This window comes from Pelodiscus sinensis, chromosome 14, assembly GCF_049634645.1.
Source record: "Pelodiscus sinensis isolate JC-2024 chromosome 14, ASM4963464v1, whole genome shotgun sequence".
NCBI classification, from domain to species: Eukaryota; Metazoa; Chordata; order Testudines; family Trionychidae; genus Pelodiscus; species Pelodiscus sinensis.
In genome coordinates, this window is record NC_134724.1 from 35677076 (window position 1) to 35700233 (window position 23158).

Below are 23158 nucleotides of genomic sequence, written 5' to 3' on the forward strand. Positions count from 1 at the left end.
CCTCAAGGAAGCAGCATACCCAGGGAGGGAGCCCCAGGTTCCCAAGACCCTGCTCCACTGGCAGACAAGGGAAGAGCCCCCACAGGATCCCTGCTTTCCTGCCTGTGGCTCAGCGTCGGCCGCTCTCTACCCACCACCCAGAGCCCCTCCACATTCGCTGCCCCAGCCTGTGGCCCCTTCCCATCCTGCCCGCTAGCTGGGGGCCCAGGGCGATTCACCCACACTGGCTTGGGGATGGGCTCCTCCACTCTCAGACGCCCCAGCGGCTTCTGTTCCTGCGAGGGAGCGGTGCCTGGCTCATCTCCCAAGACAGCAGGGTCAGGCCTGCGCCCTGCAGCACGGCGGGCTGGCGTCCAGGCTGGGTCTCCCGGCCCGTGTCCTTCAGCTCCTTGCCGTCCCCGTGCTGGGGGGACGGCCCTCGATGCTGCCAGGCCTGGAGTGCACGAGGGCGATGGGCCTGAGCACTGGGCTGGGAGCCTGGAGTTCTGACCCTGTGACCCAGGCCTGCCCCCCTCCGAAGGGAAGGCGTTGGAGCCTCCCACCCAGCCGAGGGAGCTGGATTGGGGCTGGAGGAAGAGGCTGTGACCTAGGGGCGGACGCCCCCGCCTTTGAGCCCCATGAGCTGTAGAGGCCCGTGGGTGGGGCGGGGGCAGGGCCAGCGCTGCCCCATATCTCACTGGGAGGGTGGCAGCTTCGCGCGGCTTTATTGGTGCTGGTGCGGCACACTCGGTGTGTACATTGGCCAAGGAGCGCAGTGAAGGGTCCCCTGCCCACGGTCCCAGCTCTGCAGTGAGCTACGCCAGCCGGCCCGGTGGCCCATCCCACGGAGCCGTCCTCCTCCAGCAGCAGCAGTCCTCCTCCACGGACCGGCCCAGCTCCCCCTGCCTGGCTTTCTCCTCCAGTCAATTCTCGGTGATACTGGGGGGCAGCCCAAGGCATCTGCAACTGGCATCTACCCCACAGCTCCTTCACGCCACCTGTGGGCCGGCCAGCACTGCCAGGAGCCAGCCCCTCTGGAAAAGGGCCACGTACCCGGCTTAGCAATAAATTATCCCCCTTGGTCCCTGGGACTCCACCAAAGCCCAGGCCCCTGTTCTGTGCCCAGCCTGGGGAGCCAGCTGGGACAGGCCTGCAGGCGGGGGGAGAGCGGCCGGGGGCAGCGGGCACGGCGACAGTCAGGCCCAACCCTGTCCCTGGGGTATGTACACAGGCTGGTCCCAGAGAAGGGGCGCCTCCCTCCTGGAGAGCTCTCCTGGCGGCAAGGAGCCGGCGTGCCGCTAGCGGTCCTGCCACTCCCGGCGCCTGCCAGGCTGTACTTCGGCCTGCGGCCCGGAGTCCGTCCCTGGCTCTGCTCCGTACGCCAGGCTGGGGGCTGCCTTCGGCGAGCTGCGTGCATGCCAGGCCCAGGCCGGGGGCTCCCGGCACTCCCTGCTGGGCTATAGGGTTCGGATAGCCACTGGGTAGAGCAGAGACATGTGCTCGGCCCCCTTGATGGGCAGCTTGTGACTGGCGTAGTGGTGGATGATCCTGGGCACGCTGTCGAACAGGGGGCTGTTCTGGCCCAGCACGTATTTGTTCTCTGGGGTGCGGGAGAGTTTCATGTGCATGAAACCCTGGCTGCTCCTACCGGGAGAAAGAGACAAAGCCAGGATTAGCGGGGGGGAGTGCCACACTCCCTGCCCTGCCTGCGGCGGCATGGCCTCCCCTTCACACAGCTTAGTGCCAGCCGGCCCAGCCCTCCAGTATGTGACCGCAGGGCAAGAGGGCACAGGGGCGTTCGACGGCCGAGTCTCATGCATCCTGCTCACCTACCCCTGCAGCCCCTCACAGCGCCAAACACCCCCTGATCTGCGGCCCCTGCTGCAGGGTCCTGGCTCCAGGCACGAGTCAGCCCCCTTCCAACAGGGACACTTGGGTTCAGGCACAAGCTGCACAGCCTTGGCAGGTCCCTGGGGCCTGCAGCACTTTCGAAAACAGCCAGTTCCCTTGTCTGGGTCCCTGGAGGGGAACTAAACCCTCCTGGCGCCTTCCCACAATCCTCTGCTCCCAGAGGGCCTGTTGGCCAGACCTCGCTCCCTGCTGGAGAAGGGCCCCCAGGCAGCTGGGTGACGGGGGTGAACGGTGGCAGGTTCCCTTGGTAGCAGGGTGCGCTCTGCACCGCACGCTGCCCTGCGGCCCACGTCCCCCCCAGCGACATGAGGCACCCGCAGCCTGAGCCCCACGGGCCGGAGCGCCTTCCCCGGCCTGGGCAGAGGCTGTTCTCCAAGCCCCAGCCTGACCCAGAAAGCAGATCCCGTTACATCTCTGCTTCCTGCCTCGGCCTGTGCAAAAGCCATGAGCCCCTCTGGGGAGCGACGAGGGCCCCGTGCCGGCGGAGCCGCGTGGGAAGGGACCGCCGCAGCTGTGGATTCCAAGTGACGGGCTAATGGCCCTGTTGCTATTAATTTGCGTCTCCGAGGAGCGCCACAGCCTGTCTGCCGCGTCTGGAAGGCACATTACCGCAAAATATTGATAGCTCGCGAGCCGCCCGGGCGCTGAGGCTGAGCTGTTTCCAGCTCTGCGGCCAGCCCCCTCCCCCAGCCCCCGGCACCAAAGCAGCTGCGCCTCACCCGGGGGCCGTGCCCGCGATGGATTGATGGCTGCATTAGTGGAATGGGTTTCACATCCATTTGCGAGCGCGGGAGCGGAGCCAGCCCAGGGTGGGGGCTGTGCTGCTGCAGCGACTGAGCCGAGGCCGGCGGCTCCCAGGGAGCGGGGCAAAGTGAATCCCGGCTCCATTCCAGGGCTGGCGCTGCACCAGTCCTGCAGCAAGCACCAGTGCCTAGCCCCGGCTCTGCCCGCCCGTGGGTCACTCCCCCGACTGCCTGCCCCTGCTCTCAGCCCGAGCCTCAGTCCTTCCAGAGCTTCCAGAACAGCCGGTCTGCTCTGACAAATCGTCAGTGGTGGAGAATCCATCTCCACCCTCAGGAAGCTGTTCCAACGGCTAATTACTCTCAGGTGACAATTTACACCTTGTGCCATCTGTAGACGGAGATCAAGTCACCCCTTAACCTTCTCTTTGGTAAGCTAAACGGATCGAGACGGGCGTCTATCACTGTAAGCATGGGCGGTGGGAAACGGAGAGCTGGGGGAGGCAAGCTGCCTGAAGCCACGCCCCCCACAGGGATCAGCCTCCAGCCCCCCTGCCCCCAAGGCATGGGGAGGGTGCAGTCGTAGCCAGGTGCTGAAGCTGGGGTGTGGAGTGTGGGCGGGGCCCTGCCTCCCAGTTTGGGAAGGCATTGCCTTCCCCCGCCTCTTATCCCCGCTGCCCACGACTGCAAGGCAGATTTTCTAACCCTTTCGTCATTCCTGTGGCTCTTTTCTGACCCCTCTCCAATTTATTAAGCTTCTTGCATTGTGGGGATCAGAACAGCAGGCGCTACACCACAGCAGTGCCAAACACGGAGCTGAAAACTCTGCTCTTACACAAGAGTCCCCTGGTGACACATCCCAGATCACGATTAGCCCTTTTGGCCACAGCCTCGCACTGGGAGCTCATGGACAGCTGATCAGCCCCCATAACCCCCAAGTCTTTTTCAGAGTCCCTGCTTCTCAGGATACAGTCCCCATGCTGTAACAGTGGCCTGTATTGTTTGTTCCTAGATGTATATATTCACATCCTGCTGGATTAACAACGCAGACTGTTTGCTGACAGCCAATTTACCAGGCAATCCAGAGCACGCTGCATCAATGACTTGTCTTCCTTATTTACCACTCCCCCAATTTTTGTGCCATCTGCAGATTTTATCAGTGCTGATTTTCTGGTTTCTCCTAGGTCACTGATCAAAGTGTGAAACAGCGCAGGGCCAAGAGCTGATCCTTGTGGGATCCCACTTGGAAACTCACCTGCTCAGTGATAATTCCCAGGGGAGAGTTACATTTTGAGATCTATCCGCTAGCCAGTTGCTGTAGCCATTTAACGGTATCATTGCTAAGCTGATATTATGGCAACAAGGCATATGCCTCACGGAAGTCTAAATGTATGTCAACATTAATATCTTTATCAATCAAACTCGGAATCTCATCAAAAAGATATCAACTTAATTCAATATTTGCTACAAACCATATTGATTGGAATTAATTACATTACCCTCAGTTCATTATTAATCAAGTCCCGTATCAGCTGCATTATTATTTTGTCTGGATCAATGTCAGGCCGACAGGCCTGCAATTACTCGGGTCATCCTATTTACCCTTTTTAATAATTGGCACAACATTAGCTTACTTCTGCAGTTCTCCAAGCCATATAGCAAATCAACATTCAAGTCAGCTCTTTTCAAACTCTTGAATGCAAGGTATCTGGACATGCTGATTTAAAAATGTCTGACTAATAGTTGCTCTTTGACTTCCTCCAGAGGAACCAGTGGAATAGAAAGCATCGTCTCACCACCACATCATGAGACTATATCGTGTTTTTTTTCCAGAACAGAAATAGTTAATGAACACCTTGGCCTTTTCTGCATCATTATTGGTAATTCTACCATTTCTGTCTAATAATGTACCAATACCATTGTCAGAATTTGTTTTTGTTTGGTTTCTAATATTGTTTTAAAACAATTTCTTTCTTATTGTCCTTAACGCTGCTTGTGACTCTTAGCTTCCCTTATCAATTTTCTATAATTCCTAACTTTGATTTCATTTCTATCAACTACTCCTTTCTTCCATTGTTTATATAAGCAGATATATAAGTACTTTTTTGTTTGTTTTTCACAGCTGCCTTCACATTTCCTCTAAGCCAGGCTGGTTTTTTTAACCAGCTCAGCTTTCTTCCTCAACTGTGGGATTGTGGCATTTAGTCAGGTATTTTTAAGATTCACAAATCGTATTTTTTCTGATTAAATTCTTTCTCCCAACACATTTGGCTCAGAATTGTTTTCAGCGCTGTGCAAGTAGCCCTGTAAAAGCGCCCGGTACATATATTACTGGTCTGGACTTTACGCTGCTTGCACATTATAAATGTGATCAAGTCACAATCACTTACACCTAAGCTACCATTAAGTTTTAGTTCTCTGATCAATTTCTCTTTAAGTGTCAAGACATGATTTAATACCTGTGTTGGCTGCCACACTTTCTGAGCTAGGAAACTGTCATCTATAATGTTTAGAAATTCCAAGGATGCTGTAGAATAGAGACCTCCAGCATGCGTCACTCAAATTGAAGTCCCCGAAGGTCACCGAGTGTTTTTCTTCGCTAGTGTGATTTGGTGGTTTTTAGCAGACACCAACTACCACCCTGCCCTGTGTTTTATCTGGAAGGGCGTTGATCCATAAGCATGCAAGATCCTTTTCTTCCAAGTTATCAGTGCCTTGGAAAGAGGTACTGCCCTTTTAGACATAGTGTGCCCTTCCCCCTCCTGCATGCCCCTTTGATCCATCCCCAACAGGTTCTAACATTAATTGCTGTTAATGTTCGGGGCTGGGCTCCTCCTCTCCCTGGCTGCCCAGCCCCACCCCTGGCCTGGCTGAGCACACTCACTTGAGAGACAGAGAGAAGTCGTTCTTGCTGGTCTCACTGTTGCGCACAAGGTAGCTGGCCTCCTTACACAGCCTCAGCAGGGTCTCAGCGTCCGTCCGGCTGATTGCCCCATGGTACCAGCTGTCAGGGGAGAGAGAGGCTGGCTCAGGGGTGCTGCCCGGGCATGGAGCATCCGGCTGCAACTTCTGCCCGGGGCAGAGTGAGCAGGAGGCCTCTGCCAGCAGAGATGGCAGGCGAGCCAGGCCATAGCAAGCAGAACGCTGGGGTTCTCTGTGCCGGCCCTGCAGCTGCAGGGTCAGCGAGATAGGCCTTGGGGCCCTAAGCATGCCAATGCCAGGCCCCTGGGCTGAGTAGCGAGCCATGCACAGGGCAGGAGACCTGGTGGAATGGCCGGGGGGGGGGGGGGGAGGGAGGAGAGACTGGGAAAGGCTATGGAGAGTGCAGCAGAGCTCCAGGAAGGATGGAGGGGGGCAATCCGGCCTCGCAGCAGGGCGAGGGCAGACGGGAAGGCTGCGTGGGAGTGGACGGGCTGTGAAGGGGAGTGGAGCGGGACCAGAGAAGAGCACGGAGTGGTGCTGGGCATAAAACGAGAGACGAGGGGGGCAGGATATGGGAGGGAGCAGGGTAACGTGGCAGGAGGCGGAGAGGGACGCTGGGTGGGGCAACGGGAAAAGGAGGGGAAGCAGGTAGGGCTGCAGGACACTCGGATGGGGGAAATGGGGCAGAGTGGCAGGGTGCAGGGGAGGGCCAGTGGGAGAGAGCAGTGGGGCGCTGGGAGAGGGGGGAGCATGACAGAGCAGTCGGAGGTGGGGGACAAACAGGCCAGGGCAGTGGGATGATGGGGGTGTAGGGAAGAGGGGCAGGGCAGCAGGATGCTAGGGGAGAGCAGGGCGAGGTGGCGGGTTGCAGGGGGGGTAGGGCAGGGTGGCAGGCTGCTGGGGGGGAGCGGGGCAGGGTGGCGGGAATGCTGAGGGGGAGCGGGGCAGGGCGGCGGGCTGCTGGGGGGGCGGGAGCAGGGCGGCGGGCTGCTGGGGGGATTGGGGGCTGGGCAGCAGGCTGCTGGGGGGATTGGGGGCAGGGCAGCAGGCTGCTGGGGGTGGCGGGGGCAGGGCAGCCGGCTGCTGGCGTCCCTGCCCGGTACAGGACTCACCACTGGCTCTCCAGAGGCAGGGCGGGATTGATCCTCTCCCCGAGGGCTGGGCTGGGCTCTGTCCTGGGGATCCCACTCGTGTGTCTTTGCGCCGCTCGGGCCTTCTCCTCCCTGCTGGGTGACGAGTGGCCATGCCCGGGCCCCTCACCCTGGCCTTGGGGAGACAGACGCAGTGTTGGGGGCGGCAGGAACAACCTGGATGCGGATGCTGCCCCCCCACGGCCATTCTGGGGCAGAGCGCCAGTCTGCCAGTCCTGGCTCACAGGCCCCGGCGGGGACAGCGCTGCTGGGTGTCCCCATTGGGCCCTGGGGCGCGTGCGTGTCGGACCCCTCGGAGATGCGGCTCTGTCTGGGGAGGGGACACGTGCAACCACTACCAGCCTCCCCACAGCCGCAGGGGAGACGCGGGCCCTGCACAGCGCGCCTGCAGGAGCTGAGCCCAATCCCCTGGAGCAGCACCGGAGCCCACCCCGCCGGCGGCACGGGGCCGAGGCAGACTGAGCGGCGCCACGGCAGTGCAGGGGCTGCGTGGCACAGTGCGGCGTGCCACGCCCCCGGCATGGCTCCAGCAGGGAGACTGAGCTGGCACAGCCTGGGCCGGGCGGGGAACTCAGGCCAGGGCTTAAAAGGGGGACAGTGAGGCTGCACAGGAGGCGGCACGGGAGGGAACTGACGGATGCATTAGGGACCCGGTGTCCCACTAGACCTCACGGAGGGGCCTGCCTGGCCCCTCAGCCGGCCCAGCTCCCCACGGCAACGTCCACCTGGCCCCTCAGCCTGAAATATTCCCTGTCTCCTTGCCTGTGAGGCTCAGAGACTCTCCCATTCCCTCCTCGAGTCAGGCTTCCTCCAACGGCCCTCAACTTCCACACCACGCTTCAGTCCCACAGCCCCCTCCAGCCGCGCTCCCCCCCACAACCCTCTCCAGCTGCGCTCCCCCCCACAGACCCCTCCAGCCGCGCTCCCCCCCACAGACCTCTCCAGCCGCGCTCCCCCCCACAGACCCCTCCAGCCGCACTCCCCCCCACAGACCCCTCCAGCCGCGCTCCCCCCCACAACCCTCTCCAGCCGCATTTCCCCCCATAGCTCCCTCCAGCCACATCCACCCCCCCCAGCTTATACCCCCTTGTCCCTACAGATCCCGCTGGGCATGGTTTGTGTTGGGGGGGGTTGTGCAGTATCACAGGGCACTGCCTGCTCTGGCAAGGTGCCAGTGGTGCTCAACGTTCACAACCCTGGGCTGAGAGGCACTATGTCCGAGCCCCCTCAGCATTACGATCACCCAGCCAGTGCCCCTCCCTTCCCGGGGCTGCTATGTGCCTGGCCCACACACAGATCCTGACCCAGGGCTCAGCCACACGGAGCCAGTGAAAACGCAGAAGCTGCCCCAGCGACCTGGACCGAGACATGCTGATGGGAGCAGGTGCAAAAGAGACCAAACGACTGAACCGTTCCAAACCATCAGGCCTCTGGTTAGTTCCAGGCCTGTGTTACACAAAAGCAGTGTGGGGCAGGAAATCAGAGAACCAAGTATCGGTGCGTCCGCAGCTAGGCCTCACAACTGGTACCTTGCCATCCCTCCCCTTGTAATTAACACGCTTGTTTTATCTAATGCGGCGTCCTCACTCTGAAGTGTCAGGGTAATTATTTCAAATAATAAGCTGGTATTTTATTTCCTTGAACACGGAACAGACCTAAAATATGTGTACTGTCCCGCAGAGGGCTGGGCCACACAGGACATAGTAGCTCCCTACAAACATCTCCAAGACTTCCTCGTTATCCACCTTTTCCTGAAAACTCCCCTTTGCCAGATACTTTCAGAAAACTAGACAACGCCCCCACTGCCCATCATGCCGACGGATACCGACCATCTCATGGTTTCCTCTTAGCTCTGTTTGTACCCCAAGTAAGACGTGAATGGGGAAAGGAAGGAGAAGGGTCGCAATCTACCAATTAGAATTCAGGACCGGCAGCAAACTGGCAGTTGATGTTAAGGCTATTAGGGAAAAATCCCTGGTTGGCAGATCTAAAGACAATGAGCTTTCAAACTCTACTAGTAACAATGAAACCCTAGAACTGGTACGGGCCCATCGCTAGATGGAGATGGGGACATTCTTTATAATGAGGCAGAAAAGTTCAACATACATTGCTCTCTGTTTGAAAAGAAGCAGAACCACCAAAGACTTTCTAGTCCATTAGCAACCGAGGAAGATGTTAGATACAATATATGCAGTCCTGCTTTCCGTACTAAGGACTGGACTAGACGATCTCTTGAGGTCCCTTCCAGTTCTATGATTCTACAAGTCTAGTAAGGCTAAACATCATTAAATTAGCAGGTTTGGATCACTTGAACCCTAGCGTTCTAAAAGAGTTGGCTGAGGAGATTTCTAGCCAGCTGATCTTAATTTTTAATACATTTTGGAGTATCAGAGAAATTCCAGAGACCTAGGAGAGTGAATCAGAATTCTAGGGCTGGAAGAGACTTCAGGAGGTCATCAAGTCCAGACCCCTGCCCAAAGCAGGACCAACCCCAACTCAATCAACTCAGCCAGGGCTTTGTCAAGCCAGGACTTAAAAACTTCTAGAGATGGAGATTCCACCCCTCCCTAGGGAACCCAGCCCAGGGCTTCCCCACCCGCCTAGGGAAAGAGTTTTTCCTACTATCCAACCTAGACCTCCCCCACTGCAACTTGAGCCCATTGCTCCTCGTTCTGCACCTGTCACCACTGAGAACAGCCTCTCTCCATCCTCTTTGGAACCCCCTTCAGGAAGTGGAAGGCTGCTCTCGAATCCCCCCTCACTCTTCGCTTCTGCAGACTAAAAAAGCTCAAATCCCTCAGCCTCTCCTCATAGGTCATGTGCTCCAGCCCCCGAATCATTTTGGTCGCCCTCTGCTGGATCCTCTCCAATGAACGTAAGAACACTGGTCATGGCCGTGACTCCCACCCAGCCACACCCTCTCCTTTCCAGACCCCATGTGTCTCAGGTTTGGTTCAGGATCTGGGCCTGCACTGAGCTCCCAGCATTATGGGCACCCTGCATGTGGCCTCCTGGAGGTTGTGGTCTGTGCCAGGCAGCGCAGGGACACTCTCTGTGCCACAGTGAGTGTCCCTGTCGGGCATTGCCCCCCCTCCCTGGAGAATATTGGGGGAGGGAACCAGCATGGCTGCCCGTGTGGGGCAGGGCCCGGGCACTGCCCTGGCTGGAGCTTCCCAGCAGCCCCCTGGGTGCGGTCGACTCACCACTGGTGTCTTCGTGGTTGTGCTGGGGCTGACTGGGCTGCGCGGGGGCCTCACTGTCGGGGGGGCTGGCTCCGCCGTCGAGCTGGCCCACGGGCGGGGGCCACGGCAAGTCTTTGATCACTTTGATCTCAACTGGACGGAGGCAGCAGAGAGAGCGCGTGAGCGGGCTTGGCCCTGTTCCGGCACCCCGAGGAGGGGGGCAGGAAGCAGTGTGGGGCAACCAGGGTTGCGGGGGGAGGGCAGCCACACGGCCGTGCCAAGTCCCCATGTGCCCAGCCTCACACGTGGCTTCCAGCTCCTGTTGGCTGCTCCCAGGCTGGCCAAGGCTGCAAATCCGCGCTGCTTAGACACGGGCATGCAGGGCCCTGCCCAGATGGAACCGGGGCCAGGCCCCTGGATGGAGCTGCTGCAGCGTGGGGCCGGGTGCAGCCACTAGGGGGTGCTACACACCTGAGAGGAGTTCAGCTGGGGGGACAGTCCTCAGCAAACAGCCCTGATGCACCGGCTGCAGCCCTGCTAGCAGACCAGGGCAACTCCACCCCTCCCCCCGACTTGCCCCCAAGCAGGAGCCTGGAGCCATGGGGCAAAGCGGGGGGGGGGAGACATGGAGGGAGCCCCTGTTCTGCCCACCCTATGGGGAGTGGGATGGGAGCAGGCCCAGTGCCAAGGGCAGGGCATGGCTCCACTCCCTCCCCAAGGCCCGGACAAAGCGGGGGCACCCGCCAGGGAGACGGGAGGGTCGGGCCTGGACCCCTCCTGGGAGAGATGGGGGGGCATGCCCAGGCAAAGCCAGGGACGCGGGGGAGTCTCCAGCAAAGCCGAGTGCAGGAACCAGTGCAGCCGGCTCCTGCCCAGCGCCCCGAGACAGAGGGGGTGCCCCGGCCGAGGCAGCCCCAGCGCCTGCCCCTCACTCGCCCTGACACGGCTGAGCTATTGCAGCTGCGGCTCAGATAAGAGCTGGGCAATTAGCGAGCGCAGACGGGCGAGCCGAGGGCTGACACGCTGCATGGATTTCCCCATTAGCCAGCACAAACGCCATCAATCCCCACCGGGAGATGAATGGGCCGGGGGTGCCTGGGACTCCCGAACCGAAGGCCCAGAGCTGGCCCAGGGCACGGGGAGGCCAGTGAGCAACTGGCAGGGCGAGGCCTTTCCAGCCTGCCCCTGCCCCTGCCCCTGCCCAGGGCAGCCAGGCCCCTGCCCCCTCACCTGCAAAGGCCTTGGAGATGCGCTCCTTCTTCCACTCCCAGGGCTGGTCGTACTCCTCAGGCGGGCGCTCGTCGTCCTGGGGCAGCCGCGACTCCCGGGACCGGGCGCAGGATGGGCGCTCGCTGTCGGGGGGCAGCCCGTTGGGCACCGGCTCGTAGGGTGTGTCGTACAGGGGCAGCGGCGGGGCAGGGGCCTCCAGGGAGCCCTTCTGGCGGATCTCTGGCAGGAGGGAGAGGGGAGAACACCGTGAGCGCCTTCCCAAGCCCTGCCCGTGTCCCTGAAAGGCTGAGCCCCCCGCCTGAGCCTCCATGCTGGGCCAGGGCCGCCATCAGCAGCGCCAGGGCTGGAGGCAGAGACCCAGACGACGTGAGAGGCTCTCTGGGGCACGGGAGACGTTTCACTGTCTCAGAACCTGCCAGCACACAAGGGAGTCACCTGCCACGTGCCGGGGCTGGGCCCCCCCGGCAGAGAGCCCCCAAAGTCTGTGAAGAGGCCCCCTTGCAAAAATTATTGCCCCACCCCCACCTCTGGTGGAATGGGGGTTCCCTCCCTGCAGCACCTCCCCCCCGGTCCGTCCCTGTGCAGCTTATCAGCCCATGGGCCCAAACCTGGACGTGGCTCTGCCCCGGGGCAGGCCCCAGATGACACCCTCCAGGAGCTACGCTCTCTAGTCACCCCCAAGACAACCCCCCACCAGTGTCCCCTGTAAGCTGGGTGCTTCTGCACTCAGGCCACATTCCGGTGTTGCCCAGCTGACTGGTGCACATTCGCTCCTGCCTCAGCGCACGTAAAAATTTATTCTGCACCTGGATGGAAAAGATTAGTGAGAACATTACCCCCCACCCAAACGCAGCCCCCTGCACAACCGCCCAACCTACACTACACCCCCTGTCCCTGGCACCATCGCCCCCTGCCCATCAGCCCCTCCTGCCAATCGCCCAGGCTCTGGGCCAGGAGCAGGGGGCAGAGGAGTGAGCAATCCCAGCAGATGGCAAAGAAGGCAGGAGTCCAGGGGAAAGGGATCACGGTGCCAGACCGGCGGGAGCAACAGATGGACGGGGGGCCAAGGGGAGGGGCCTGGAGGGACAAGCCAGAAAGGACGCTGGCCGTGACCCAGACGGATTCGTTTGCAGGCGTTCACGTTGCTTTCTGCTCTGGCCCCACCCCCCAAAACAAGCCGGGTGCTACAAAGCAGGCTGGGGAGCAGGCGCCCCAGGCACGCCCACACTGCACAGGGCAGACAGCGGCCCCACCCGATGCCCCAAAGGACAGTTATGCCCCCCCCCCCCACCCGGCGTCCGTGTGCTCCCTGTTTAGGGCCGGCCCGCTCCGCCCGGGGGCCTGAGCCACACACGCGAAACCGCTCGAGCAACCTCGCCGCGGCCTGTGCTGGCACCCGGCCTCCTGCGCTGAGCTGCCAGGGCTGGGCTTTGGAAACAGAGACTGAACAGACGTGCGGGAGGAGCGCACGCCGGGTGCTGGCCAGGAGGAGAAGTCACCCGCCGGGTCCCATCCCCGCTGGCGCTAGCACAAAACAATCCCCCATTGGAGCAGCTCAAATAGTGCCAGCCTGTGTGGGGCCGGGAAGCCCCCGACTGCAGGGGCGCAGGCCCCGGCCTGCCCGGAGCCCGGCTTGCCAACTCGGAGCCTCCTGGAGCCTCCTGCCTTCACCAGCCGGGCCTCTGGCCTGAGGGACTCGGGGTCAAAGCGCCATCGCGCCTCCTGCTGTGCCCCGCCAGCCAGTCTCGGCTGGGCCAGCCGCAGGGGTGCTGCCCTGCCCAGGCGACTCGCCCAGCGCCAGTCCCACACGGCAGAGCTCCCGGAGATCTCCAGCTGTGACCTGACAGCGTCAGCCTTCTCTCAACTGCCCCGGCCCCCAGGGAGCCCGGCCCGGGAAGCAGACAGCGAGCCGGGCTGCCGTTAACGTCCATGGGAACATCCAGCTCCCCCTTTCAGGGCACGACACAGGCTGAGCCCCCGAAGAGCCCGGCCTCAGGGTCAAATTCCCGTGGCAGCCACGCCCCTTTCGGCAGAGGACGCCTAGGCCCGGGAGGGGCAGCAAACAACAGGCACCTGGGGCCCAGCAATGGCCTGTGTGGTCCTGGATGTTTGAGAGCCACAGCAGGGGAGCCCGTCTGTATCCTCCCTCCACAGCTCCCCCAAGGAGAAACTCCCCAGCCATCGGCTGCTGACAGCACCGGCCCTTCCCTCCCGGCTCCACCGGCCCCCTCGCATCAGTGGCATGTCCATCATCCACTCAGGGGGGCACCCCCAGCCCCGCCCCATCTGCTTTCAGCAGAGACCCCACGTGGCCCCTCGTGACACACTGAAAACACGGCCAGACCCGGGTACGGTCCATGTGGCCCCTCGTGACACTGAAAACACGGCCAGACCCGGGTACAGTCCACGTGGCCCCTCGTGACACTGAAAACACGGCCAGACCCGGGTACGGTCCATGTGGCCCCTCGTGACACACTGAAAACACGGCCAGACCCGGGTACGGTCCACGTGGCCCCTCGTGACACACTGAAAACACGGCCAGACCCGGGTACGGTCCACGTGGCCCCTCGTGACACTGAAAACATGGCCAGACCCGGGTACGGTCCACGTGGCCCCCCGTGACACACTGAAAACACGGCCAGACCCGGGTACGGTCCATGTGGCCCCTCGTGACACTGAAAACACGGCCAGACCCAGCTATGGGCCACGTCCAAAGCTCAGCAGCACCGACCCATGGCTCAAAACGCTGCTCTTACCCGCCATCATCTTCTGGGCCTCATAGGGCTCCATGTACCCATCGTTTTCTGCCACCTTCTCCTGCCCCGGCTGGCCGCCGCCTGCTTGCTTGGCATCAAAGGGATCCGCATAGTCCTCCAGGACAATCACCTGCCAGGGGAGAAGACGAGGAGGGTTAGCAGGACCAGGACTGCCCCCAACCGCCTGCCCCGCTCTGCCCAGCACGGGCCCCCCTAAGGGAGGCTGCCCGGACCTCGGGCTGGGTAAACTCCTCTGTACAAGCCCCCAATACGCTCCCAGGCCACGGGCCAGTGAGCTGCCCTCTCCCGCTCCATTCCCATTGCCCGGCCTGGCCCCGCCGAAGGACATGACCTGCCCCAGCCGCTGTGGGAGCCGAGCAAGGCAGGGCAGCGTGTGCACTGCAGGGCGTGGGATGCTGCCGGCCGCGGCTGGTAGGTGGGAGCTGGCTGCTACCCCGCTGGGGAGGGGAGACCAGGGACCGGCCGCTAAACGGTCAGTTCCCGCCAGCTGCAGCGCCCACCGGGGATGGGAGCAGCCGAGAGGCCTCGGAAGGCCCCGTCTCCTGCACATTCAAGCGTTTGCCTCTCTCCAGCCCTGCAGCTCCTGGCAGGCTTCTGCCCTGCTGGGGAGAGAGCCTGGCTTGCAGGTTCACTGTGATCCTGGGCATCCTCCCAGGGCCAGGCGGCCCCAAGCTGTGTCGGAGAAGGCACCTCTGGAAGTGGGCATGGGGCCCTGGCTGGACTGGGGTTCCTGGAGCTGCTGCCATGGGCAGAGCTGAGCTGAAAAGGGCCCCAGGTGCACAGCAGGGCCAGCCAGGGCAGGGCCCAGCCCCACCCGGGGTGAGCGGGTGACGAAAGGGGGTAGGGATGTAATAGTGTAGTTGGTTAACTGGTAAGGAAAAGGTTGATGCTGTAGACTACACGTATCCTGCCCCCCCCTCCCCCCGGTAAATGTTTTAGCAGGCTGGCCAGTAGCCCGGCTCAGTTCCAGCTCGCACCGGGTCTAGGAGCCCAGCCCCCTCCCCAGACAGGGGCTGCTGCCTCTGATACAGAGGCAGCAGCGTGCAGGGGCAGGGGGCTGCTCAGGAGTAGGGCCGGAGCGCACTGGCTGCCAGCCCCGCCCCCGGGGATTATAGACTAGTCGAGGAACCGCTGAGAATTCACGAGGTTAATCGACTATTCAATTCACCGGTATTTCACTTCCCTGGCAGGGGACCCGGGGTCTGCCCAGCCCGGAGAATGGCCAGCAAGGCGCACGGGGGAGCTAACGGGGGAGCTGGGCCAGGAGCCAGGCTGGCTCCATGAGCCGGGCAGATCAGGACACCTCGTGGTCAGGAGGCATTTCCAGCCCCGGGAACCGCCCAGCCTTTGTCTGCTAGTCGCAGGGCTCCCAGACGAAGGCTCCTTTCCCAGCGGATGCCCCCACGACACAAGCATCAATCGCACAGCCCAGCACTGGGCCTTCCTGAGCAACTCGCTACAGTGATGGCCTGCCGGAGGGTCACTGGCCTACCCCGGGGGAGCAGGGAAAACGGCTTCCCACGGTCGACCCAGAGCAACCACACGCAAGTCTGGAAAGGCGTGTGCACGCACACCTGGCACACGGCCCTGCACACGCGGGGACACCTTGCACGCCCTGGCCCCTGACAGCACGCACTCCCTCGAAGACAGAAGAGATGGCAGATGCCCATTCAGACGTGGACCCGGCAGCCGGTCACGGATGCTCTCACTGGGTGTTTTGTAGGGCTCCCAGACCCAGGTCTGAATACCCCAAGCGCCAGCGTGCACCACTGCAGGACAAGCGAGTATGAACAGGCCCCACGGCACAGCAGCAGAGCCTGCAGGTGCATTTTTATTGGCATCCCTGGGCAGCAAGAAGGGGGGGGGGTACCCAGACCCGGCCTTCTGGACAACGCAGCCCAAAGACAGCCCACAGGGGAGGGATAGAGAGACAGGCTGAGAGTCTTAGCAGCAACAGAAGAGATGGCGAGACACCCAGGAGTCAAATTACACAGCCGGAGCCAAAGAACCAGACAGGCAGAGCCTGGCCAAAGGGCTTTCCTAGAAGCTTCCGTAGGACAAGAACAGCCCGGAGAGAGGGGAGTTATTCATGGCACAACAAGGGGGTTCACTGGGGCTAACAGGATGGATTGGAGGCTGGGAGCCTGCAGGCTAATTCGCAGGAGCTGCTCTGTGCCAGGAGGCTGCAGGCAAACGGCTGAGGCGAGCGAAGGAAGTCCCACAGCTCGGGATCCTGAAGCTCAGATGAGCCAGTGTGCTGGAGGGGCCGATTCGCCCCGGGGTGCTGGCCGGCTCAGGCACCACTGGGTCATCCATGGAAGGGGCTGTGCAGTTCACCCCCCACATGACCCTCTCAGCAGTGCCCCCAGAAACTGTCATGGGAGGGGAAGGCCCAGGCTCTGAGCCCCACAGACCACAGGGGCAGGCACAGCCAAGGAGCGAGTCAGAGCAGTTCTGGATGGGCAGGCGCCTTCATCCCCCGAGTCCCTGCACCAGCTCAGCACCTGTACAGGGGCCTGAGCAGCAGAAGCCAACGTCTATGGAACATCCCAACCGGCCTGGTGTTGGGCACCTCGGCTACAGCTCTCCCCTGACCTCGGGCTGGACCATGGCTGGGGCTCGGCTGCAGAGTCGCTGCTCCCTGCCCCCCAGCAAAGGGCACAGCCCCCTCCCCACGTTCCCCGCAGTGACTCACTGCAGTGGGAGCTGAAGGGTCTATTCCAACGCTGGCTCTTCAGCCCACATCCACCCTGGGAGCCGACACTGCATCCGCCCTGCCCCCCTCCTCCAGCACCTGACACTGGGGCCCCTTTGGCCCAGGCGAGCCTGGCTGCAGGGGCCACACCAGCCCGCGCACAATGCTGCTCTGGCTCTCTCCGGCGCTACCCGGGGGCCCATGGCCGCTTTGGGGACAGCCTGGATCTGCCCACAGGGCCCGGATTCTCCACGGGCTAGGCCGGGCCAGGCCATACCGCTCCAGGGCAGCTTAGGTGCAGGCTCAGCCCAGGCCAGGGCTCTGGTTCCTTGCAGAGCTTTTCTCCAGGCACAAGCCCACGCTCAGCACAGCCAGGACCACAGCCCCTTTGGCCCAACGAGGAACCCAACAAGAGTGACCGTCCAGGGGACAAGGGACCACACACGCTGAGCCAAGGTGGCCCCAGCATCAGTCTGAAACCTCGTCCTGCCCCATGCCTGCTTCGCCTTCCCGCATCACACCCCACCTCAGGGACTGCACCCCTGTCCGCCCAGCTTCCCTGTAGCCTCCACTGTCGCCTGCAAGCAGTGCAGAGCCGGGGCAGCAACTGCCCTGCCTGGACACCACCACTGGCCCCCGAGCACGACGCACTTCATGGGCACCTCTTAGCTTCATTTCCAGGTGCAGTGCGCACTGAAGCACACGCAACATCACCTCAGCTACGCCACACTCACTGGATCGCCTGCAGCACGGGCACTGCGCAGTCACCCCAGCCCTGCCGCACTCCCTGGATCGCCTGCAGCATGGGCACTGCGCAGTCACCCCAGCCCTGCCGCACTCCCTGGATCGCCTGCAGCACGGGCACTGCGCAGTCACCCCAGCCCTGCTGCACTCACTGGATCGCCTGCAGCACGGGCACTGCGCAGTCACCCCAGCCCTGCTGCACTCACTGGATCGCCCGCAGCACGGGCACTGCACAGTCACCCCAGCCCTGTCGCACTCACTGGATCACCCGCAGCACGGGCACTGCGCAGTCACCCCAGCCCTGCCGCACTCACTGGATCGCCTGCAGTATGGGCACTGCGCAGTCACCCCAGCCCTGTCGCACTCACTGGATCGCCTGCAGTATGGGCACTGCGCAGTCACCCCAGCCCTGCCGCACTCCCTGGATCGCCTGCAGCACGGGCACTGCGCAGTCACCCCAGCCCTGCCGCACTCACTGGATCGCCTGCAGCACAGGCACTGCACAGTCACCCCAGCCCTGCTGCACTCACTGGATCGCCCACAGCATGGGCACTGCGCAGTCACCCCAGCCCTGCCGCACTCCCTGGATCGCCTGCAGCACGGGCACTGCGCAGTCACCCCAGCCCTGCCGCACTCACTGGATCGCCTGCAGCACAGGCACTGCACAGTCACCCCAGCCCTGCTGCACTCACTGGATCGCCCACAGCATGGGCACTGTGCTGTCACCCCAGCCCTGTCGCACTCACTGGATCGCCCACAGCATGGGCACTGTGCTGTCACCCCAGCCCTGCCGCACTCACTGAATCGCCTGCAGCATGGGCACTGCGCAGTCACCCCAGTCCCCTGGTGCCCACTGGATCTCCTACTATAGCTGCACTGCCGTCACTCTGGCCCCTGTGCATAGTGTCATTTGTGTTCCAGCATTTCCACGTCAGACCCGTCTCTCCCGAGGGCACAGTGCACGAGGCCCCTAGGTGCTGCAGCACCATCCCACAGTCACTTGCTGTGCGACACAGGCCTGGGCTCGTCACAGTCACACGTGTTCATTATAATCTGCTTAACCCAAAGCCTTTTCTTCCTTCCTGCCTTGTGACCAGAGCAACAACAGCCGGAGCCTGGGACCAAAGCAGGAAGGAGAGCTGGGCCCTAGCTGGGAGTACCTCCCGTGCTGCCCATACTAGCTGTGCATCTCCTGGGATGCCCACAAAGCACCCTCCATCCCAGAGTGCACCAGGACATTTGCACTAGTGCAGGAAAGGTGTGCAAACATGCACGAGTGCTGGTGTGTGGTGAACGTCCTGTCAGGGTGTGGCAAAACAACACACAGGAGACTGACAACTATTATTATAAACAGTATCTTGTGTTTCTCCAGTGTTTTCCCTGCCAGACGATGCCAAAGCCCTTGACAGAGTTGAGTGAGGAATGGTTCTGTTCACAGCTACTCTTGCTGCAATGCGCCCACGCCTGGGGAGGTGCACAGCTGCTCTTTAGCCACACACAACAGCTCTGAATAACCGGCCACACGTACGTCAGAGGGGAAGTTTGCAGCTCAGCCTCACGGCCACGAGTGGTCAGATGGAGCCTCAGCAGCGACTGGCTCTGGATCTAGAGCATCCGTGCCTCACGCTGACTGTATCCAGAGACACAAACATTGGCAGAAACAGCCCCGTTGGTGGACTGGGCAGCGCTCTCACTTCAGAACTCTTGGCCATCTGGTCCTGGTGGCTTGACACGGTTCCAAAACCTCCTCCACTGACAGCGTAGCAGGGTTCCTGCTTCCGAAGGACTTCACCGGTTTGGTGGGGAGTTCGTGTCTTTTGCTAGCTGCTCTTCAAATTCGTTCGCCTGCCTAGTTATATCTGCTAGCTCATGCTCCCTTCTATTTGCCTCAGTAGGGTTTGACTTCCAATGGGCAAAGGACACCCTTTTAGCTTCCTCCTACTTCTTCCACTCCATTATTTACCCATCCAGGCATTTTTTTGGTTCTCTTAGTTTTTTTTTGTTTGTTTGTTGGAGGGAAACATTTAATCTGCGCCCTGTTACAGTGGGGTTTTTTTTAAATGGTTTCCAGGCCGCTTGCAGGCTGTTCCTTGTCATTTCCATTGAACTAGCCATTAAAATGATACTGGGGTGGGCTGCTTTAGTACCCGCCCCCCCCCCCTCCATGAAGTTAAATTCACTGTTATGGTCACTGTTACCCAGTGGTTCAGCAAGATTCACTTCTCTGCCATGGCAACTTGGACCAAGAGCTGCAACGTGTCGCATGCTTTTGGCACAAACACCCTCTGCGCACCCTCCAAACAGATGGGCAGAAACCAGCACTGGAGCAACACCTCAGGGCTGTGTGAGCTGCCATCGAGATAACTGGCTCCTCTTCACACAACCACCGGCAGGACCATCACCGTCATCTTATTTTACTTTGCAAATTACAGCTCCCGCCCCGGCTTCCACCCAGCCCTGGCAGCAGCCTCCCCGAACTTAACAGCCACGAAGCCAACACATTCAGGAGTTTCAGGCCCACCTCGACGATGCAAAAAAGGGCGACAAGTGGCGAGCGAACCGCTGACACTGGGAAGGCCACATTCTGACACAAGCGCCTCCGTGCAAACAGGCCATCGTGCAAACTAAACCGTCTATTCCTCCTGCCGTTCTGCATCTGTCCGCAAATCAAACCCCCGCCCCTTCAAACAGCAGCTCCTCTGGCGCTTGAGGAGACACACTGCTTTCCAGGCATGAAGCCTCCACGAGGTTCCCTTTCCCAACTGCTGCCCCTGCCAGACTACGTCCCAGGGCATGAGGGCGCTGTATTCCACACCATCCCCAGCTCTACACTGCAGAGAGGCAGGCTGTGCCGGGGCTCTGAAGAATGCTCCTGGGAGCCTGCTGCCCATGTCTAGAGTGCTGCACAGATCGAAAATCTGTATCCATATCTGTATCCGCACACAGGAGCTGCGGACAGAAAGCGGGCTTATGTCAACCTGTGGAACTCCTTGCCTGAGGAGGCTGTGAAGGCTAGGACTATAACAGGGTTTAAAAGAGAACTAGGCCTGGGATGAACCTGGAGGAAGGGCGTAAGTAAAACAAGGCCCGGTGGGACCAGAACCTGCTGCTGCTCCCACATGGCCACCAGGAGGCCAGGAAGAGCCACATCCAAGGAGCACTGTGAGATTAGGTGCCACAGGAAGTCCCGCCCAAAGAATCCAGAGGGAAGCACCCTGTGGCCCTCTGATTGGCCTGTGCTCACTATTTAATACCGGGGGGAGAGGGAGGGGTCCAGGCAGCCCCCAGACCTCACCAGTTCGGACCTGGTCTGACTCCAGCTCTTGCCGGTGACCCCGGCTCTAGCGATTGCCTGTTTGCGCACGTCCGCCTCATGACGGCCTTTGACTTGCGGAGGCCAGCCAGGCCACCCCGTCCCTCATGCGAGCAGAGCCAGGGAGCGGGGCGGGAGCCGGCACCCAAGGGAGGGATGCTTCACATCAGCACCAAGGTCCCAGCCCCCGGGAGCCACAGCCTGGGAGCAGCGGTGGCTGCAGCAGCCCGGCAGGGCAGGTGCCCGTAGCCTCCAACCCAGACGGGCGAGCCCAAGGCAGAGCAATTCTCACCTGCCACTGCAGGGCGCTTCCTGCCCAGGCCCGCAGGCTCCGTTGCCCCTGGGCAGTGCCCACACAAGCCAGGCGCTGAGCCCTGGGGAGGGGCGGCCACCTCAGCTGCTCCCTTGGGGGGCCAGTAGCCTGGCCAGGCTGGCAGGAGCAGGCTGGGCCAGGCAGGAGGGAGGGGGCAGGCTGAATGGCTGGGGTGCTCAGGCTGATCTCAAAGCTGCCCTCCCTCCCACCTCCCTGCCCAAACACCCTGCAGACACAGCAGTCAGCTATGGGGCTAAGCAGCTTTTCTGGGAGGAGAGGGGCTCTCTGCGGGGGGAGGAAGGGAGGAGAAACCCAATGCTCTTTTTTTTAATTGTGTATTTAAAATCAGATGTTTATCCTGCCATTTAAATAACACTCTGTTCTTTGTTTAAAATAAACCCATTTAAAATGAAACCAGAATTTAATACAAAACATGGAGCGGCCTGAACTTTTTAACACGTCATTAAAAAACATATCGACTCCCCACGCCCCTATGAAAACACGGAGCGAAAAGCTGCTTTTCTACATAAAGAATCAGGGAGGAAACCCCTCATTGTTGAAGTCAAGCTTCCTAAATAGCGTGCAGTAGGTCAGCCTACCCAGCTTAGCAGCCTGCTGCATTCCCACCAGTTTACAGTGAGACTAGGAATTTAAACTCCCATCTTTTTCTCTTTGGCATATTTGAACATTTTCCCAGGCTGACCTCAATTAAGCAGCTTAATTCACTGCCTGCCGTTAACCCCTCTGCACCGCAAGCCGTTCGGCTGGAAGCGCAAAACGGGTTTCGATAAGCGGTAGCCCAAACACTGAAGGCGGTTTTACATAAAACTTCGTTTTCTACGCAGCGTGGCGTGTTTCATTACATTCCAGGTCCCATCCTCATGCAGCTTGACATGAAACCAGCAAAAAATTCATTATCTAGTGGATTTACCATTTCCCACCATACTCAACAATTTTTTAAATGAAAATAGGAAGTTATATGATTGCTGAAATAAATGGATATCGTAACAGCGTGACTCTCCTAGGCAGGAAAAAGCTGTGCCAAGTCTACCAGAAAGGCTCTGTTTCGCTGTAAGTCAACACGTTTGGACAACCAGAGCAAGCAGTGAGCGGGGGCACCAGTCTATAGAAAAGAACTTTGTACAAGTCACTGACGCACAAATGGAAACGACTGAAATCAGGCCAGCCTGGCCTTCCGCCAGCGAGCCGAGCGCGCGCTCCAAGAACAGCCAGCCTCTGGCTTGCATCAGGAGGCAGGAAATTCGCTTCTGTTGCTCTCTGTTCTTAGCACGGCTCTGAGCTGCCAAACAGCTCTTCCCAGCGCTGCGCCTGCCTCGCCACGCTCTCCTCCCAGCCATTTCCGAAACGCGGGGCTCCCGGCTGGGTAAGCAGCTCAGCCCACAGAGCTGAGCAGCATGCAGCTCCAAGTCCCATGGGCTGCCACTCACAAGAGGCCGGGTTTACCACAGCTGCTGGGCTCGGGGACCCTGGCCACAGACCGGGCGCAGGACTCGCTCTCAGCTTCCAGGGGCATGGCAGGAATGGGCCGCAGCCAAGCTAGAAACTGTGAGAGACAAGCAGTTTCCAGCCGCTGCAGAGCCAGCGCCGTGGGCCCTCAGCCGTGCCGAGAGCCCAGGGCGGTGGGAGCTGTGTCCAGACACGTCCCTCCCTCAGCTCCACGGAGAAGGGGTGGCCCCAAATTAGGGTTGCCAGATGGTTTCAACAAAAGTACCAGACACTCTTGACATTCCATCACAATCTACATTCCGTCTGAGTTAGAAAACACCGGACAGTTCTATTGTCTCAGTTCCATTGTCTCCATTTGTTTCCCGAACAGAAAGCTCAAATATTAGACTGTCCGGTTCAAACCCAGACACCTGGCAACCCTACCCCAAACGGCGCTGTTTCTTTTGCGGTCAGCAAGACAAAGCCCCATGCTGGGAACAGACCTCCACCTCTGCAGGCCAAATCCAAATCGCTAGCACAGCGAGGTGGGGAGACCCACCAGACCTGGGGGGGCCATGTGAGCCCAGATCACACAGGGGCTGATCTGCCCTCCCACCGTTAGGGGTCAGTGAGACCGGTGGGGGGCAGATTCCCCACAGCTGGTGCAGGCCTCCCGAGCTAGCTAGCCAACCCGGCAACTCCTGCAGCCCGTACCGGGGTGGGGAGTTATAGCTGATACACATGCATCCCCCTCA

At 60.6% G+C, this 23158-nt stretch overlaps 1 protein-coding gene across 1 annotated transcript in view; it reads right to left on the bottom strand.

Moving 5' to 3' along the window:
* Positions 1-685: 685 nt before the first annotated feature.
* Positions 686-23158, bottom strand: part of SHF (Src homology 2 domain containing F) — a 36272-nt gene continuing 13799 nt past the window's right edge. Inside the window, exons 2-7 of the mRNA XM_075897458.1 lie at positions 13872-14001; positions 11116-11334; positions 9907-10038; positions 6665-6818; positions 5515-5634; positions 686-1623 (exon numbers count right to left, since the gene is read on the bottom strand). Of these exons, the coding sequence (XP_075753573.1) occupies positions 1437-1623; positions 5515-5634; positions 6665-6818; positions 9907-10038; positions 11116-11334; positions 13872-14001 (942 nt within the window). The 3' untranslated portion in view covers positions 686-1436. The remainder of the gene's footprint in view (positions 1624-5514; positions 5635-6664; positions 6819-9906; positions 10039-11115; positions 11335-13871; positions 14002-23158) is intronic.